The sequence below is a fragment of the Aulostomus chinensis genome, chromosome 16 (assembly GCF_037954235.1).
Source record: "Aulostomus chinensis isolate RoL2024-O1b breed Wild chromosome 16, RoL_Achi_v1.0, whole genome shotgun sequence".
In the NCBI taxonomy this organism is placed as follows: Eukaryota; Metazoa; Chordata; class Actinopteri; order Syngnathiformes; family Aulostomidae; genus Aulostomus; species Aulostomus chinensis.
Window position 1 is genome coordinate 23533626 of NC_141335.1, and position 19001 is coordinate 23552626.

The 19001-nt window shown below is 43.8% G+C and overlaps 1 protein-coding gene across 1 annotated transcript in view; it reads right to left on the reverse strand.

The window, feature by feature from the left end:
• Positions 1-9037: 9037 nt before the first annotated feature.
• The window catches only part of wdr11 (WD repeat domain 11), a 50267-nt gene continuing 40303 nt past the window's right edge, over positions 9038-19001 (reverse strand). Inside the window, exons 21-28 of the mRNA XM_086180826.1 lie at positions 17979-18041; positions 17591-17656; positions 16140-16329; positions 12410-12505; positions 11000-11165; positions 10577-10674; positions 9753-9898; positions 9038-9251 (exon numbers count right to left, since the gene is read on the reverse strand). Of these exons, the coding sequence (XP_086036952.1) occupies positions 9053-9251; positions 9753-9898; positions 10577-10674; positions 11000-11165; positions 12410-12505; positions 16140-16329; positions 17591-17656; positions 17979-18041 (1024 nt within the window). The 3' untranslated portion in view covers positions 9038-9052. The remainder of the gene's footprint in view (positions 9252-9752; positions 9899-10576; positions 10675-10999; positions 11166-12409; positions 12506-16139; positions 16330-17590; positions 17657-17978; positions 18042-19001) is intronic.

The window sequence follows — 19001 nt, forward strand, 5'->3', positions numbered from 1 at the left end:
CTTCTCTCTAGTCTGATGTAATACCTTTGCAGAGTACCAGCACTCTCAAAGAGATGAATCAAGAATGTCAATGAAGGGTGACCTCGAATATTTATCAGAAGCTGGCACACCTGAGAGGTGCTCTGTCTCTCTCACTCTTCTCTCTCTCTCTCTCTCTCTCTCTCTCTTCTCTCTCTGTCTCACTGTACAGCGAGCTATATGAGGAAGAGCCGCTACACTGATTCCCAGATTGGGCAACATGCAGCGGTGTCAGATTGTCGGGTGATAGGGGGAACATGGCGCCGCCGTGCACAAACACAGCACGTTGTTATGAAATGGATCTGCAACTTCTGGTTGGCTCTCTCACTGCGTGACCCACTAACATGCACCTCAGCCGCTGAGAAAACACACAACAGACACACTGGAATGTGACTCCTTTCAATAAGATTCAGACAAAGATCCTGCGTCCTTGTTAGCGTCCTGCTAAAATATCATGTTGATCTGACCGATGACTCGGTTGGCTCAACAGTAGAAAGTTTACTGCTTTTAACATGTTAATTTATGTTTCATCACATGAATAATGATCAAGTTAATGGAATAATTCTAACTGTTTTCATCACTTAATTTTAATTTTTACTTCTGAATTTTAACTTTATTCCTCCAGGAAAGTTCCATCGAGATACAATATCTCTTTGGCCAGCGAGCCCAGGAGGAGATGGCAGCATGTAAAAAGGACACATACAAGGATGATTAATATTGCAAAAAAAAAATCAAAAACATACTCTATTATTAATGAAACATCACAAAAATAAAAAAAAGTAGACAAAACAAATCAAAAGCCAAAATGATAAATAGCAAAAAAAAGACATGACCCAATAAAAGAAAATCAAATGTACAAATTAGTATTAATTTCTAATTAAAGACGTCTGGGGACTCTTAAATTAAGATGTGTCATCAAAAACGCAGCAACACACCACCAAGAACTGCTCATCTCTTCTTTAGACTTCTGCTGCCCTCTAGTGGACACACCATAAAGCCAGCAGTATGCGCACTGATACATGCGCATAACCTTGAATCAACTGTACATTATCTTGCAACAGGAAAGAGACAAGAGGTGCATCGGTCATGTGAACTTTGAGACACGTCACAAAGCTTATAAAATAGTTCTTTTCTTTAAAGATTCATCGTTTTTTAATGTTTGTCTCGTGCTGTTCCACATGACCTGTAACTCAGCTGCCCTGTTGTTTCCGTGTAGTTTGTCAACGTGAGACACTGACGTCCATCAACGCCACGCTCAACCATCAAATCCACTCAGCATCAAAAATGACTCCTCTAGGTGGACTGTGTATTGCGACTGGGGCTTGCAGTTTATAGGACCTTCTAGACAAGACCTCTGCTCAGTGGCTGTTTTTCCTTTGGAACCATCTGAGAACAGCCTGGACCTGTTGCTCTCTCGGCAGTGTTGCACGTGCTTATCCCCGGGAGTGAAGGGCTGCACGGGCCGCGGCATAAAAGCCCCCCACTCCTGAGCCTCTGGCTCCCTGTGCAGCCTCTCTCTTTCTTTCACACACACACAGACACACACAGACCCTGTGTGTCCGGTCAGACTACATAGAGAGGAAACACATACACTCTGCTTGACTAGAAACAAAAACACGAGACGCCACACGAGACCCAACCATAGCAGGAAAGAGGCTCGGGCAGTTAAACTGGGATCGTTCTGTACGTTCATACACAACATTAATTTTCACAACTACACATACAACACAAAGATGAACACACATACATGCAAAAGCAGCAACACAGGAAATGGCTTGGCTGCAGCACAGGTATCCTTTACATCCTCTCCTGGCCGGGACTGTCCTCTGATGAAAGGGAATACCCCCCCGTGACTGTATGCTGGGGCCCGGCTGGCCCAATGTACAGCAGCTTATAAAAGGCCATTTCCTTCGTAATCACCCTGCTTTCCCCCGCTCTAATCTCCCAAAGGACAGTGGCAATTAGCCTGGGGAAGGCCTTACTGTAGCAGGGCATCTGTGGCATGCTGTGTTACCTCATGGCCAGCCAGTGACCCCCCCTCCAAAAAAAGAACAACATACTATCTGAAACATAGCTTCTAGCCTGAGTTTACTGTTTTGGGAAATAAACTTACATGCTATCCTCCCGAGAGTCAGACAGGGAGATAGATACTGTTCTCTCCTCTGTGAGCGAGAGAGCTGCTAACTGCTACTTAGCTTAGCACAATGAATGGCATTGGATGAGAAGTGTTAGTATAGCTCCTGCCATCAAAAGTCAACCTATAAATTTTCCTCCAAAATGTGTTACTAGTGTTTGGAATCAGAAAATGTAGCCGGAACTACTTTCCTGACAAAACTGCTTGGCGCAATAATTTCACTCAGCACCTCAAAAGCCCCAATGTCACTACAATAGCCGACAAAATGAAACCTCTAGAAGAGCGACTGCTGCTGCTGTATACTCGACTATGTCAGACGATGAGGAGGAATACGAATGGAAAAACCAACATTCTGAACCTCATCTATCTGATGACTTCTGACAGAGCTAACACTTCCCACCGATTTCCATTCATTGTGCTAAGCTAACTAGCATTCAGCTGGTCTGTGGATACCCTTCTCTCCCCTGTGGGACCCTGGAGAGGATGAGAAATAAATGCACTTCCCAAAGTTGGTGTGTTCCTTTAAGAATCAGTTTTATAAGTAAAAGAACAGCTTGTTGAAAGCCTTTGCTTGCAATAAGCAAATTAATTTTTCAGATGTTATTGCTAGTTTTGTTTTTCCTACCAGGACTTTTCAAATATAGTCGAGACTTTGTGTTTTTTTAGGTACGCAAAGAGAGGAGGGTTGGGATGAGGTTTAAGCTTTGTAATCAAGCAGGGATCTTTCAAACAAACACGGGATTAATATCAGCAGATGAACCACCTTCTCTGCCTGGGTGTGTTTGTCCAGATGAAGTCGGCTCATCTGAGTCTGTTCGATCTTGTTTGCGACGACTTTGTCTCTTCTCTCACACACATCATTCGTGGAGGATTAGTAACATAGCCTCATGTAAAAGCCTGTGCAGGATCTGCAGACCACACTGTGGCTGACGGAGGCAGCGCCACACTCCCGGCACAATGCACTCATTCATTCCATTTCCCTTTCGTGAAAAACAGCCTTGAATGCAACATGCACACGTGGAAGCCACAAAAGAGTTGTTTTAGAGATAGCAGGAGCTTTTTAAAAGATTATCCTGTCCACAGGTCATTAACTGGGGGTCGATAAGAGTTTGTCATCGAGTGGTAATGTTCCAGAGTTCCTGTTGCTCCCCCATAATGCCACCGTCTAGCCCTCGTCCACCCTTTAACTCACTTTCTCAAATGGGAGCAGCGTGGTGTTGCGGTAAGGGTGAGGCCATGGTCGGCTGAACGCTGCAGCATTCAACTAAATGGAATCAGATAAAGTTGGGGGCCTGAATACCTTCAACATAAACATCATCTGGCAGACCCTGTAGGGGCCCGGGCACGGCCCCGCAGCCTACCAGAGGGAGCGAACGTCAGGAGGAACGGAGAGATCAACCAATGGTGAAAGCTGAGAGGAGGGAAGGAAAGTTGAGGTCAGCGGATATCAGATGAGATCAGATCTGCAGGTTCCTTCAACACCAGACGAGAGCTCCAGATGTGGGCGACGGGAGGTGATGTGGGGGTGACAGAAACACGTACGACCCTTACATGCGTGAACTGAGTGAGGGAGAGTGACGGGAACGGTGGGAAAATGTGTCACAATTACAGGAAGGGTTCAGACGATGAACTTTGCAGGTGAATTATCCTCATGAATGCAGCAACTACTTACCCTAACATAACTCCACTATCTGGGGTGTGGGGCAAATGAATGAATGCTCCACAGAAAAAGAGGAATGAACTCAGCGGTTAGCTTTGCTTAAAGAGGGGAAAAAACATACTGGAAAACATCTCACAAAACCGCAGAGGAAGAGACAGTGGGCTTTCAGTGAGTTGTGCGAGCAAGCTTCGACCTGCCCACCCTGGATACACGCATCTGTCAGCGCCAGAGGAGAACACACTCATGGGAACTGAATGACCTGCTGTTCCTCACGTTCCGTACCACACAGCCCCGGCTGCGCGCTGCACATCAAGGCCTCAATAGCTGCTTGTACGGATGATTGAGGACGTGTGACAGCGAGACTACCGTGCACCATTTAGAACCGGACGTTAATTCTTGCTGTATGTTGTGTGTAACCGTGAGAGCAAGTGTTTCCCATTTGTTAAATGAACATAAGTGCTCCTTGCAGCTCTAGATCCAAACACATTTAATCTTGTGACAGCACTTTGAATCTTGAATCAGGAGGGGGCAGCAGATGGAAACAAGCCTTCCAGGAAATTAGTGGAGGTGGGGTGCTGCAGGAACACGAGTTGGCATGCTTGTGTGTTTCCTTGAGGTGGAGGAAAATCAGAGATGGACAGAGAGTGTGTGGAAGCACACACACAGAAGAAGATGGAGCTGTCGGTGAAGGGAGGAGGTATCAGAGCCATTTGGCTAGCTGGGTGTTAGCCTACAAGTAGAAGCACCCTGCATACTGATGACCTGGCTGTAACGGTTGGATCGGCTCTCATTCATGAAACCATTAAAAGAACACAATCAAGTCATTTGTGTGGCTTTCTGTTTCAGGCTGTTTTTTTCTTCTTGGTGTGGCCTGAGACGGAGAAGAAACAGAATACACGTCAATGAATAAATCTGAGGCCAAGAAAAGAGTGAAGTGGTTAGACCTGGGCGGCGAGCTGGAGCCAGGCCCTCCCTCGGAGCAGAAAAGAATTCATTAGTTGCGGAAGCGGTTTATGTAAGACCTAATTCACTTTAAAGACAGTTTGGTGAATGAATTCAAATAGATTCTATCTACCTGAGGCCTAATAAAACAGGTCCTTTCAGGAAAGTACCTGTTATTAAAAAGGAAAGACCCACACGAGCCTGCTGTCTCCTAGGGAGAGGTAAGAGCGCCCTCTTGTGTCAACAATCTTCAGACATGACGCCACGCAGAAAATCCAAATATTGATTTTATTGCCATCCATATGTACATATATCTTTTTTGTCTTGTTTTATTTATACATACATAGTTTAAAGCATAAGCATCACTTTGTAATCCATGAACAGAGAACAATGAAAAAAGGCTTTCTGTGTGTTTCAGAGACAAAATTACAATAAAAGACCATTCAGGGCATGTCGTCTCTCTTGGCTCCATGCCTGAATTTTGATAGAAGATTATTTTGTTCCAGTACAAAGAGAAGCAGCAGGTTGTTAATCAATCTAGTGGCGACTCAGGAGGAGTTAGTACAGTGCATGTTACTCCCGAATGCTGCACAGCGTCAGGCGAACGCGTGCTCATTACCTGTTTGGCTTGTGTGACTCAAGTGTTAGCTCTCCATGAGACGTTAGTGGGGATTTGTGAAATTGGATATACAGGAACAACATGTATTCCCCTAAAATAGGCCTGTGTTGCCATAGTGACACTGCTTGGGGTTCACTTGTACACAGAAGAAAAACAGCACTGGCGTGTGTGTGAAACACAGCCACGCGCTAAAGGTCTCACGGAGGGTTGATACACTCGTTTCAGGGCAAATCTACACATCCGAGGACAATGAAATACACAAGTATTGTTCCACGTCTCTCCAGTGATGACGTGTAGATGCGTACCTAAGAGTCAAGCCTGAGTCTAGACATGGCAGGTTCAGGGATCCTGGTGGGGGTTTGTCTGTCAGCAGCATAACTCAAAGAGTTGATTTTGATGAAACAGTGGTACGATGAGCCGAGATTGAGGAACAATTAGTTGGAGTTTGGAAGTTACTGGGTTCGATGACGTCATGTTGCCTTGGAGGAGGTTCAGTGTGTCTAGTTTGTTCAGTTTTATTTTAGGATGTGTTTGCAGGATATCTCAATACTAATGGATACATTTCAATGACATTTGGTGGAAAGACAGAAAGTGTTACTTCTTGAGCTGATTTCATTCAAATTATAGATGCTGAATCCTGAAGACTGTTCCGAGGAGCCATTAAGTAGCTGTTGACTGGACTTTCCTGGACTTCCTTGAGTCCATGTAAAATGGTCGACATAAGAATATTTCCTAATCTTGATCATATGCTGGATCAGCAATCTTTAACACCTATTTCTGATACAGTGGCTGATATCTCAGTGAAATCACAGCACGTCTTGATGGAAATTGTTGAGGCTCCAACCAATTCCTGGAGATGGGAAAGATCGTGTTCTGGATTCAGGAAGTATGTTGGAGGTATGCAAGCTTCTGTATCCAGGCGGCCTCGGAGTGTGTTCTAGTGTGTGATTGTGTTGAGCAAGTAGTGGGAGCAGCACAGATTCTGAAGTGTGTAAATGATCCACTCGAGGTCTGACTGAAGTGAGTCTTCTTGTTGGTACACACGTCGCAGTGTGACTTCATTGCACAAACATCAAAGAAAGCGCACATTGAGTGTCCTCTCATGTCTCCATTAAAGTCCCAAATTAAAAATTCTATTTGGATCAAAGAACAGATGAAGTCTGCACAAAAGCTAATTATATTGTATCTCATGGTCGAACTCAGCCCTGCTCAGGGCGACAACACACCAGTACGGGTCTATTAGGTGCATGAGGGCCTGCTTCATGGCCGACCCCCCCCCCCCCCCCCCCCCCCCCCCAGGTACAGCTGCAGGGGCCAGTGCACATCCAGGATTTGGTCCCACTTAAGAGCGCTGGGTCAGTTTGTGTCTGAGTGGCTCCGTGTCTCAGTTACATGCAAATTATCACTCAAACAATGAAGAGTTTTGGTTTTATCACAAGTGTAGCATTTTGTGAATCACTCGTGAAAACGTGCTGAAGGTGAAAGCAGTGCAGATTCAAAATGAATTCCGGCTAAATTCACTGAGGCAAGAGTGTTGCCTGGAGCAAAGAGGCTAATTATATCTCAAAATGCGGAGCTACAACAGTACTGCGATGTTATTGATACAGGCACACACAAGACCAACCATTAAATACCAACATTAACAGACTGATATCGAGGCGGGGGATAACAACGTGTTAAGGGAATAAGGAAATGTGTTCCTTTGAGGCTGTTACATGCAAACACAAAAACACAAACGCACAAAAACACGCCGGTCATACAACACTAGAGGAATGACAACCAAGTACAGCCGCAGACCCTAGATGGCTTCACGGAGAGCAGGCTCCACCTCTTTCGTCACGAGGAGACGATGATCATGACTCTCCTGCATGATGACAAAGTTCATTCACATGATTTAATTTTGTTCCTTTGTTCCCAAACCCTCATCTTTAAGGGTTCACTCCGTGCTCTCCAGGGCCAACTCGAATTTGTCCTCATCAAGGATGGCTTCAGGCACGCCTCCCTCCCCCTGGAACAGCTCCTCCATCAGCTGCTCACCGGCACTGCCGGCTCGTGACGCCCACAGAGCGGCTCCCTCCCGCAGGCCAAGCGAGCGCAGCAGCCGCGCGTAGTCCAGAAATGCGGCCTCGATGAGCTTATGTGAAAACGTGGGTCAAGGAGAACTCCAACTATGAGGCAAATTTAGGTGCAACCTTTACCTGATTAGAGCTCCAGAGATAAACAAACGGCTGACAAGTTAAAGGAAAAATACATAAAAGAAGACGACCAACAAATCAAAAGAAAAATATTTCTGCAGGATATCAAATCTTTTGGTACTCAGTGTAGGCACACAGACCTCCATAATTTTTTTAAAAAGAATATTGAATTTCCAGCTAATATTTTACAGATGCTGATATCATCTGCACAAAAACAAGATTTATGATATTTATACTTTGTATATCCTGAAAAACACACAAAAAAGTAACACATCCGTGCTTTTAGAGAGGAAGGGCGGTGAAGTGCTTCTCATTCTCAGTACAAGGCAATTAAATGGAAACACAAACTCCACTCTCAACAAGGAGACCGAAGTTGAGTCAACACCCCCCCAGCTCGTTTCTAACAAAAGCGGTGTCAGTAAAAGCTGCTACTATGTACTGACCTCATTAGCTTTAACTGCATCACACTTGTTCCTGATGCTGCTCGCTAACATCCCAGCCGTCAGGAGGCGACACGAGTGTTCGTTCATGTGGGCTGCACTTGGGCTTAACTGTATGCTAAAATGGATCTTTCGCTGGGTCTTCCTCGCCCAGCTGTATTTCTAAGTGGAGCTACTACAGTGGTGTGGATGGGGGGTGGGCTCAGAAACAGGCTGGCTGGCTGGCAGCAGAGGGAGGGGGGCAGCTTATTAAACTCAGCCAGTGTTCCAGGTGAACAGGTCTCAGTGGGTAACGCCGCACCCGTCCATCTTGTGGTTTCAGACCTGCTTCACTGACTACCTACAGGTTTGTTTGTTTTATGGACCTCCTTCAAATATTAAAACTCGAAGACCTCCCCGATGGACCCTGCCAGGACTGGACTGCACCAACCACAACGCCGCTGACCTTAATAAATCAACGACCCTCCAGTCTCTTTCCACTATTTCTCCTTTCACCCACACATGTATGTGAGCCCAGCCTAGACTAGAAGCCACTCTTGCAAAAACACAGCGAAGATGAACAACAGTCCATAAAAATAAATACTTTTACTGATATACTGCCCAATAAAATCCCTCCTCCACAAAGACATCCCAGCCCGGCACACGCAGGGCTTCTCCCCATGAATCATATCTCCATTTTGTGGCTTACAAGACAAAGAAAATGTCTTCAATTCAATTTGAGCACAATTTTTACAGTATATTTAAACATATTCTAGACTAGACGTATGTTTACGGTGCAACCCTTTGCTTCCGTATTTGTGGTGATCGGTGATGATCACGGATTGATTATATAAAATTTAGAACCCATTAAATAAAAACAGTCATTCTAAAAAATGTACTGCAGAGTTAAATACTCCCTAACCTTTGAGAGCCTTTTTTAAAGCTGAGGTTAGTATTCATTAATTCATTAATGGGATTCAAGATAATAGCCCATTTAACCGAGTTTTCCAGGCAGTCTGAGCTTCGCTGTGTGACGAGAGCGTGTTAAAAGCTGCTGATAACACGTTAAATGTTTTGTGAGAAATCTGCTTGTGAGAGCACGTCTGCAGCAGCGTTAACGCAGTAGCTACATCTCTGGTAATAAATGACCTTCAGGGTAGAGGATGGCTTTTTAAAAAGGATATTTGAGGAGTCGTTGGCCTCCATGACCCCGTACTTCAGACAGGCTTCGATGAACAGGGCGGCGCAATCAAAGTGCCTCATACTGAGATGGAGGGAGGACAAAGACAGGCAGAGGGAAGAGGATGAGAGAGCCATTGTCAGATAGGACGAGTATTATCCCTGCCTTGATATCTGCGATCCTGAAGCGTACATCCACCCTGTCACTCTGATGCCTCTCTAATTCCCTCTGAGAGCTTTTGCTGCTAACAGCATTTCAGAGCACGAGCTGTCAAGGAGGAGGACAGGTAGACCAACGGCAGATCGATACAGAGGCTAAAGACACACTGAGACTTGTCCTCCAAATGTGCTCAGGGAAAAATGAAAGAAAAGTGGGAAAGATTCAACTGATTGAAAAGGAAGGAAAAAGAGGGAAGTACACTGTACTGCAGAAGAATGAAAAAGACTGAAGAATCAGCACTTGATTTTCTTTGGGGTTCGACACAATATTTCAGTACTTTTTAAGGCGTCATCTCAGACAGTTGCATGACCTGGTATACTATGATGATGGGCTTCCTGTGTAGCTACACAGGGAGCGTCTTCTTACCTGTGGAGCATTTCTCCTACTTTGTAGAAGCATCCCAGAGAAAGCAACACAAGGATGGCTTTGGACTTCTGGTTGACCTGTGGGGAGCACAGATGCTCCGCCCATCGCTTCAGCACATCGGAGCTCTCCGCTGCGTTCAGACGCACCTGGAAAAACACAACATGTGGTTCAAGGGTCTCCTGTAACTGCACAGGCCATGGAGAAGGACCTTTGGGTGGTTTCAGAGAGTTTCAGGGGAGGGAAGCAGGGCTTGGTTCAGGTTGAGTACAGCAGGAGCAGAACACTGCTGTCCTCTACTGGGGACACGTCCAGGTTGGGGGGGGGGGGGGGGGACACTGTGAGGAGCTTCTAAAGCGGGCTAACATTCCCTCTGCAGAGGAGGTGAACCTGGAGGACCAAGGTCAAGCTTCATGTCAAGATTTTCCCAAATCATGAACGTGAGAGCCTGGTTGGAGTGAAATGGATGTGGACCTCATAAAAAAGGGGAAAAAAAGGATGGAAACGATGACATTTACATCAAATCAGCAACATCTTTCAGTGCGATTGTGAAGTCTTTGTCCGATATGACAAAACCTGAACTTTTGGAGAATGTCGATGAAGAGTATTTTCCTGGTGAGTTCAGTTTCTATTACCTATCATTATAAATTTATGATTTCCTTTTTTTTTTGGACTGGACTAATCAATGTGAGTGCTATGCTGTAATTTATTTATCATGATGCATTACTTGTATTAACAACAGAAAACATAAAAATTCAAGCACACGCAATCCAACTATTACACAGCTGATGATGTTTGCTGCTGATGGACACATCATGTTGGGTTACCTTTGCCAGCCAAGCTGCACGGTTCCACTCCCCGTAGGTCTGCAGGTAGCGGCAAGCATCCACCGCCTTGTCAATCAAACACAACAGCTGGACTCCCTCTGATAGAAACACAAAAGGGTGTGGAGACGTTGTTTGTGTGAGATTGAGACACGGCGGCCCACCACTGTCCATCATTCTGACACGGTGCGTGTGATGATTTCTGTGTAGACTATAAACTTGACGACGGGAGCCACAATCTTTCAAGGAAACAAATGTGGATAAAACCCTAATTTATATTTTGACAGTGCGAAAACAAGGTAGCATCTGTAATGAGTGATGCTGCATTTTTTTAAAGGCAAAGTTAAACATCTGTGATACTTTGACTCCTGCTCACACTAATAAAAAAGAGAGTGGAAATGGTTATTAAGGAGCATCAACATCTACCTGCTAGCTTGCCATTAGCAATCATGTTGGTTGCCACAAGTTTGATGGTGGACTGGGACGGACCCGAGGAGGTGATGGTGGTCACGAGGCAGGCCTTGAGGGAATCGCAGTAGTAGCTGGGATTGTCTGCGCTGGTCTCCAACAGTAACTGCACAGCACGGTCCGTCTGACAGAAAGAACAAAGAGTTGGTAATGACCGAGGTAAAAGGGAGAAAGCATCAGCCTGAATTGCAGGGGGGAATTATGATTATCGTCATGCTTTTCATCTGGTGGAGATGACGGCTCAAGTCCACTCTGGGGTCAGTGCGAGCTGACCTCTGTCTGTCTGCCCACTGCGGGGCCTGCACATCCAACACACAGCCTGCTGATTGCAGCCTGTGATTAGAGTCAGAGTGTTGACACTGAGAGGCAGGAGAGGCGACAACAATCCCCATCGGACAGAGGAAACACTTATCCTCCATCTTGCTTTGGCGGGTTGCACAGATTTTTGTCATTATGACAACATGCACAGCAAAGTGAAGCCGTTCGTGTGCATGACGGCAGAGGATGATCAGAAAGCTTGATGTAACAAAGAGACAGAAAGCAAGAACCACTTCACCAAAGCGTATTTTGTCTTTAACACACTTACAAGTAGGTGCCCTGAGCTCATGAAGACATCTGTCAAAGAAACATCCTGCATCCACTTTGTTTTGAGTCCAGAATGTTGGAAGAGCCAGCCATGTGTACTTAGCATGAGGCTAATGATGGTTGATGGCCAATGACAGCAAGCTCACAGAATTTCAAATGCATCATGGGACATAATCTGTGCCTTCTTAATCCAGCTGTGTGCTCAGTAACCCATATAGACTTGGATTGGTCATAAAAACCATAAAAACTATAACACTTCCAGTTTGACAACATTGTTGAGTGTCCATGGCACAAATTACAGTGCAGACATTACATAGAGTTCATTAGCTTCAAGCTAAATAAACATGGCTGCCTCTTTTTGAATTCTGGAGTCACAAAGAAAAAATGAAAAATGTCTTTGTGAGCATAAGACTCCTATTTCTGAGTGTCAAAAGGGTAAAATGCTCTGTTTGGTCTGAGTATTGCTTTAAAAATGATGTGACAGCTAAAAATAAGCATCATTTGTGTTGTGCGTCGCTTTGGACAAAAGCGTCTGCTAAATGAAATTGTAGAATTGTAGAAATAAATCTAAGAATTCCCTTACTGAAGTAACAGGGACAATTATGTTGCAGTATGTTGAGCATGTGACGTCTACTTTGTAGTTTAAGTGTGAAAAACCATAACAATGTATTTACTATGAGAAGCAGGATTGAAACCATGTGGAATGTCACTCCTGCATGTTATGAATTCACGAATCTACGTCTCCTGGTTTCCTGTGGGCAATACAGGTGATGCAGTACTTACCTGGCCCAGCAGGAGGAGCTGGTCAGCACATTTCTTAGTGTGCTCATAACTGGAGCGCTTGAGCTCCTGCAGGTGAACACGATCCAACTGGAATTTCTGTAAAGAAGTGAAAGAGTCATAAGTTCACTTCATTTATTTTTTTTTTCCAACCTGTTTCCCAACACAGGAGAATTAATAAAGACACAAATCAAACCTCGGGTATGTGAGGGAGAGAGACAGAGAGTGGTTGGTACACTATGATTGATGTAGAGAGAGATGAGGATGGAGGACAATTACAGAAATAGAGTCCAGAGATGGAGCATGTAATTATAAAGTCTTTAAAATATTCAGGAGTTTTCATAGTGTCTCTGGAGCTACCGTCTTCAATAGAGTCCTTTGTTATTGGTGGCTTTCTCTCCGTTATTTTCCTACACGTTCTCTGATGGGAGGAGTTTTTTTTCTCCGAGCTGTGAGAAACATGAAAACAGCAATAGATATTTCAAAGAACGAGAGCTCATCAGTCGGATAAGGAGACTAGAAAAAGAAAAGGAGAATGAGGGGAGAGACAGCAGGGTAGAAAATTAGTTGCATACACTGTGTGTGTTTGTGTGTACTTGCGCACATTTGTGTATCTACATCAGCTATCCTTTTTTTGTATGTTATTATGATGAATTCTTCTGTGAGTCACAGCCGTGGGCATAAATCCTTGCAGAGATATCAAATGAGTTTAGTAAGTTCAGAGCCTCGTGCTCCGCACCGGAGTCTTGGATATTAGTAATTACAGTCAGGCTGATGCCACTGACGCTGTTTTATGACAACAGGAGTCAAATGTAGCTACAGACTGTCTGGGTGGTTCTTTGAAACTGAACATTTGTGATCACTGCATGGCCCCTCATTAACGGGGAGTAGAACTTTCTCACAAAAACGAAGTAATGCCTATAATCCTTGAAAAAAAATATGAAAACACTTCCTTGTTTTAAACCTTTCGAAACGACCAAACCCCTGCTAAAATAAGGCTGAGGAAAATGCAGCAACTGGAGATTGGATTCTACTTTACTGGCAGATCAAGGGTTTTATACTGTAGTTTCACATTCGCCACAAAACGTAATTAGTTACAAACAAACAAATGAAGCAGGCTCAGTAAAACGGCAATTTCTGATGGGAGAAGCTCAAGGTTGCAAGCAGTAGAGAATTAATACCGTGCACTACAACGCGCAATGAAACAAAAGAGGAGCAAATGAAATACGTGAATTATACCACAGGTACTCCACATAGCCCTCTCCTGAGCGATAAACAGTCTGGCCTTAAAGGTAATATAACTTGTTATTGATGGAAAATACTGAGCAGCTCTAATCGCATCCAGAGGGTTTGATTATGAGTGTGGTGAAAAGAAGATCACCTTTTAGCCTCTAAACCTAAATCTCTGGTAAGCTAACAGACCCAGTTGAAATCAATAACACTATATTCATCCGAGTTTCCAGACGATGGCTGTGATATACAAGAGTTATGAAACAATTTAGATTCCATAAACTCTGGTGGTAAAGTGGAAGGATCTGCATGAGCCAAGCCATTAACTCAATTACAGCAAAGTAAAGCAGCGAGACCCCTGGACCAGATGGCCCTGCTATTGAAGTTTAGAAAAATTATTCTCATCTAAATGAGCTCCCGTTCTGCTTGAAATGCTTAAATATTCCTGGGATCAGGGGTCGAAGCACAAACACACATTACACTTCTATTAAAACCTGGCGTGAGACATTTCTTCTGAACTGTGATCTAAAGTTATTAGCCAAACTCCTAATTAGCAGCAACGAGTTAATTACTGAGGACCGTTCAGGCTCCATCAGGGAACATCAGTCTTTTATCAATATGTGCACACTCCTTGCTGTTGTCCGTTGGGGACATAAGAGCCCTGAAATTGTGCTCCATACCACGTCTGATGCAGGAATCACAAGACTCAAATGAGCTGGATTTTGGGGGCCAAGCATGCCTGGTAGGGCTCACCCAGTGACAGAAGGCTCTCAGGCCAATAAATCCTGATTGGCACAATTACCAATCAAATATGTGGCTGGTGGTACTGCTCAGGTATGACAGAAGCACGCTCCGGTCGGGTCCAGCTCAGAGCAATGTGAGCAAAGGCCAGCGTGAGTGCTGAGAACATCTGCAACCGACACAAGCGTGGATGCACCCTAAACTTCCGGGAAGAATATTTCTAAAAAGTAGTCAGCTGTTAAAGAATCAACCCTCACACGTTAGCAAACAAACTTTTTGATGCGTGACACTTTGCGTGGCCCTCTGGGAAAAAAATGTTTTGTGTAAATAAAATCCGAGGAAGATATATCTATACTAGTTCCTGAAATATTTTAGAACCCCAGAAATGTGTCACTTCTGGAACACAACAATGCACATTATAAAAAAAAAGGGTTAAACTGACTGACTTCTTTTTTTGTCCTTTCCTCTGCCAACTATTTTTAAAATCTTTTAATACGGCTTAATTATTTGTGATTATGTTACAAGCGCATAAATGTGATCAGATTTCAAAGGACTAAATATACTTTGAACCCAACACTATAATAACATCTTGGTTGATTATTCAATATCGTCTATTTTTGACAAAGATAAAGGATGAACCTGAGTGTTCGCTTTTGTCACGATTGAAACAAATCATGTCACTTCTGAAAATGTAAATCACTTCAAATCAACAATCAATCACTTTCTTTTTTCGGTTTGGAGTTCTAATCCCCTGAGTAGATATCTTTTTGTTTTCTTTTTTTTTTTTTTTTTGACAGTTTGGGGTTGAAGGGTGGGGGCAAAAACAAAAAGAAAAGAAAATGCTTGATGGAAATGTTTGTGAAGAAAGTTCTTTTTCCTAGAGAAAAAAATCTACTATGAAAAAAATACTACCTAACTGCCTGAAATCAGATATCTCTGCACAGACAGATACATCTACATTTACTTCTCCAGTGCCATCTAAGACTTGATAATTCTCTTTTTCTGTGTTCTGGTAAGTTCTGATCGGGGGGCAGCCGATGGGCCAACTAATCAATTACCACCATAATACCTTTATTCTTCCAAAGTAAAGCCTGCAGCAGCAACAGAAGCGGCTTGAGGAATGAATCTAATCCTAAAGATATTAAATCTTCTTTTGACTTTGGCAACATAGAGGTATATGTCTGCTGAATAGGCTGCGTGGCTGCCATGTCAACTAGCAAAGAGATACAGGCAGACACAGCAGAGGACCAATCAATGAACCTCTTCAGAAAAAAACTTTTCTAAGACTCTCTGGGTCAATAATTAAAGGGGGGAAAAGATTGAGGGTATTGTTTACAAGGGCTTTGTATTCAGCTTTAGCTATGTCATCAGCCAGAGGCATTGATCTGAGCAACCACACAGCACAGAGAAGAGGGATTCTTAAAAGTGAATGTGTAACGTGTATGAGCTTGTATCACTGTGAGGAAAATTAGATGGAGAGTCAGTGGCGGACAGCTTTGACCTCAAAGGCTTAGGGGCTTGAAGAATGCGGCTCAGAGAGGCGAAATGACATTAATAATGGAATGTGAAACATGACCAAGGCGATGTTGTTGACACCGTGGGGGACAGAGTGGTGTGTTTGGGCTGATTTGAGTACACTGTTTATGAATCAGGAGTGATTCTTTTTTTAACTGTTGGGATCACATTTTCAGATGTGTGTTCAAAAATGGAGAAAAAGCATCTTTAAACTGGCACAAACATTCTCCTCCCTCTTCCCACTGACCTGGAAGTACGAGCTCTCACACAGGACGTCGTGGCAGATGTCCAGGTGGTTGTGAGTAGACAGCTGAGTTCCTTCGCTTTGGCCCTGCCCCTCGGCTGTGGACACGCTCAGCTGACGAGCCTGGGCGAATGACTGGAGGTAGTGGGAAGCTACTGTCCAGAAGTGAAGGTCAGACTCGTCCCCAAACAGCCTGTGGTTTGTCACAACAAGAAGGAGGCATCAGTCTGGATCAACATGCTGGGTTCTCATAGAAGTTAGCTCACTAATGACCGGAGTTCCTGCATCCTGCAGCCCACGCTCACCTCTCTCAGCAAGCTCCCGGTCAACCCCCCCTTTTCTTTTCTTCTTCGTTTACTTTCCTCAGCCTCATTTCAACATATCTGCACCGGCACACAGCTGTTGCTAGGTTACCCCACCACACTAACAATGACATGAAAACTTGGTCGGCCAGATGCAGCGACATTAAAGAATCATGGGCTCTGTGTGAGTGCGCAGCCTAAATATTCACAGTGCCAAAAGTTTCTTTTGGTCTTTCCAAGAAAATCCTGACTTTAATAATCAGATGCAAACGTAAGGGAGACGGTGCATTTCTGCTCCGACTGGCTGTTCTAGATACGTCAGACGCTTGAGGGAAATCAGAAGTGGAGCAGAGACGAGATCAGAGTTGTTGACACCAACTCTCATGTCTGATTTTTGTAAAGTAGAGAATACACAGCTGTACACTTCCGTCAGATAAAACCACATGCATTCAGCCTCATAATTGGGTTTGATTAAAGGACTAGGAACCGTAATATACGGTAGTCATAAATCCACCATTCGTATTTTTGATTTTATATTTATATTGTCCAAATAACAGTTGTATATAATCAAATAAGGAATTTCGTGTACATCATTTAGCAGAAATTAATGAGCCCTGAGATCTAATTATATCTTGCTCGGTTTAGTTTTTGACTGTTTATTTAAATGTCTGTCTATTACCAGCATGTAAAATTCACACAGAAATGGAGTCAGTGAACAGTCAAAGGCTGTTTTATGTCCTCTTTTCTCTGCTTTCATAGAACAGTCTATAGAAACAAAATGTTTTATAACTTGGCTACCACGTCAGTTTCTTTCTTTTCCTTATTTCCACTTACAGAATTGCGAATATGCACTGTGTGATAAAAACAGTGTGAAGGAGAGCTGCCAAAAAGCTTGCAGGGGCTTCCAGGCAGCATCCACAAGAAACATCAACATGTCATAGCTGGCTGTTATGTCTAGAGAATGTCAAAGGACAAAATCATTGCCTCTATAAAATGACCATTAACAACCCATCTGCTACACACAAACAAGAATCATTGATTCTTTGACGAGGTCAGAGCGTCTGAGTGTTAAGTACCGGTGCCAAGGTACAAGCGTGACGAAGACAGACAACAGGCCGTAGCGCTGTGACAGAACGCTGAAGTGCAACTCACCGTGACACCAGGAGGCAGCGCTGCAGCAGGCTGAGCTCTGGGTCCTGCAGCACACTCTTCATATCACTGGGAGCCAATCAGAGGCAGACAATAAGAGCACAGCAAGAGCCAGTTACACCTCTCCAACACAGCAGTGGCGGTGATGCTGCTACAGAGGATTACGCTTATCTGTCCAACCACAGACAGCTGTCCAAACACAAAGCACACCGGGACTCCCAGTACAAATGTACATAAACACAAAAGTTGCAAGATATATTAGCATTCACATGCAATAACATCTGATTGACTGCATTTGCATCATTAACATCAACATGAAATATTCTACCAGCTTAAACAACAGTGTGTAACTGCTGCCTCCAGAGGACAAGGCAAGAGTGTGATAACTTACTTTGACAAGGAATTGAGCTGCTCCTGGATCAGGCCTTTTATTTCATCCTTCTCATCGTAGTCTCTGAAAGGAGGGTCGCATCCAGTCAAATGGCTCCCTCACCACTTTCCACAAACCTGACCTGATATTAAATGGGGAGCTGGGCACCTGCTTGTTAACAGCAGTCAATCTCTGTTGTGAGGTAATAACAGATAACTCCATTCTAATAAATTATGCTGAGGTCAGCGGCACCTTTCAAACGCTGCTAATATTGCTGCCTGACCCACCGCGAGGCAGCTGCGGCTGTTTAATGGAAGAAATCAGAGCCACACACTGTTAACTTGGACACAATTTCATCAGGATATAGTTAAAAACAGATGTTGGAGAAAACAACCCCCCCCCCATCCCGTTCACTGAGGATGGTTTCTATTGGCTCCCATGCGGACCATGCGTTTACAGAGGCGAGTTGATTAAGTGAACAATTGTGCTTTTATGAAGTTAAACTGCATGCTGAACAGATGGTAGGTGGTATCACAGAAAACACCACAAAAACTCTTGAATCAATATTTTATTCATCCCGATTCCTAACAACAATGGTATTTATCAGCTGAAATGAGTTAAAGTGAAGGGTTTAATGATGTTTTTGTTAAAGTTGTGGCCATTTGTGCCCAAACTTTTTCACTTAGAGGGCCAAAACTAAAACTTAATAGTGGGGCGTGAGGCAAAAGCCAATACATATTGAATTATTCAAATACAAAATTGAACAAGAGCCCATGTTTCATTAAAAAAAAAAAAAAAAGTGATTAAATATAAACTATTAAACGTTATCTAAGCTTTGAGCGTAACAACTTAACGTCTCAGTTGAGTCAGTGACAATGTAACATCTTCTTTGTAAGGTGCTTCCATTACATCGCAGGTCAGTTTTTCAGGTAACTTCTATTTGAAAAAAAATTGGTAACTGGAGGACACAAAAGCAGTGTAAAACTCTATAGCAGGGATTCATTTCAGCCATCCAGTGTATGAAAAAGTGTCCTTTTGCCACCT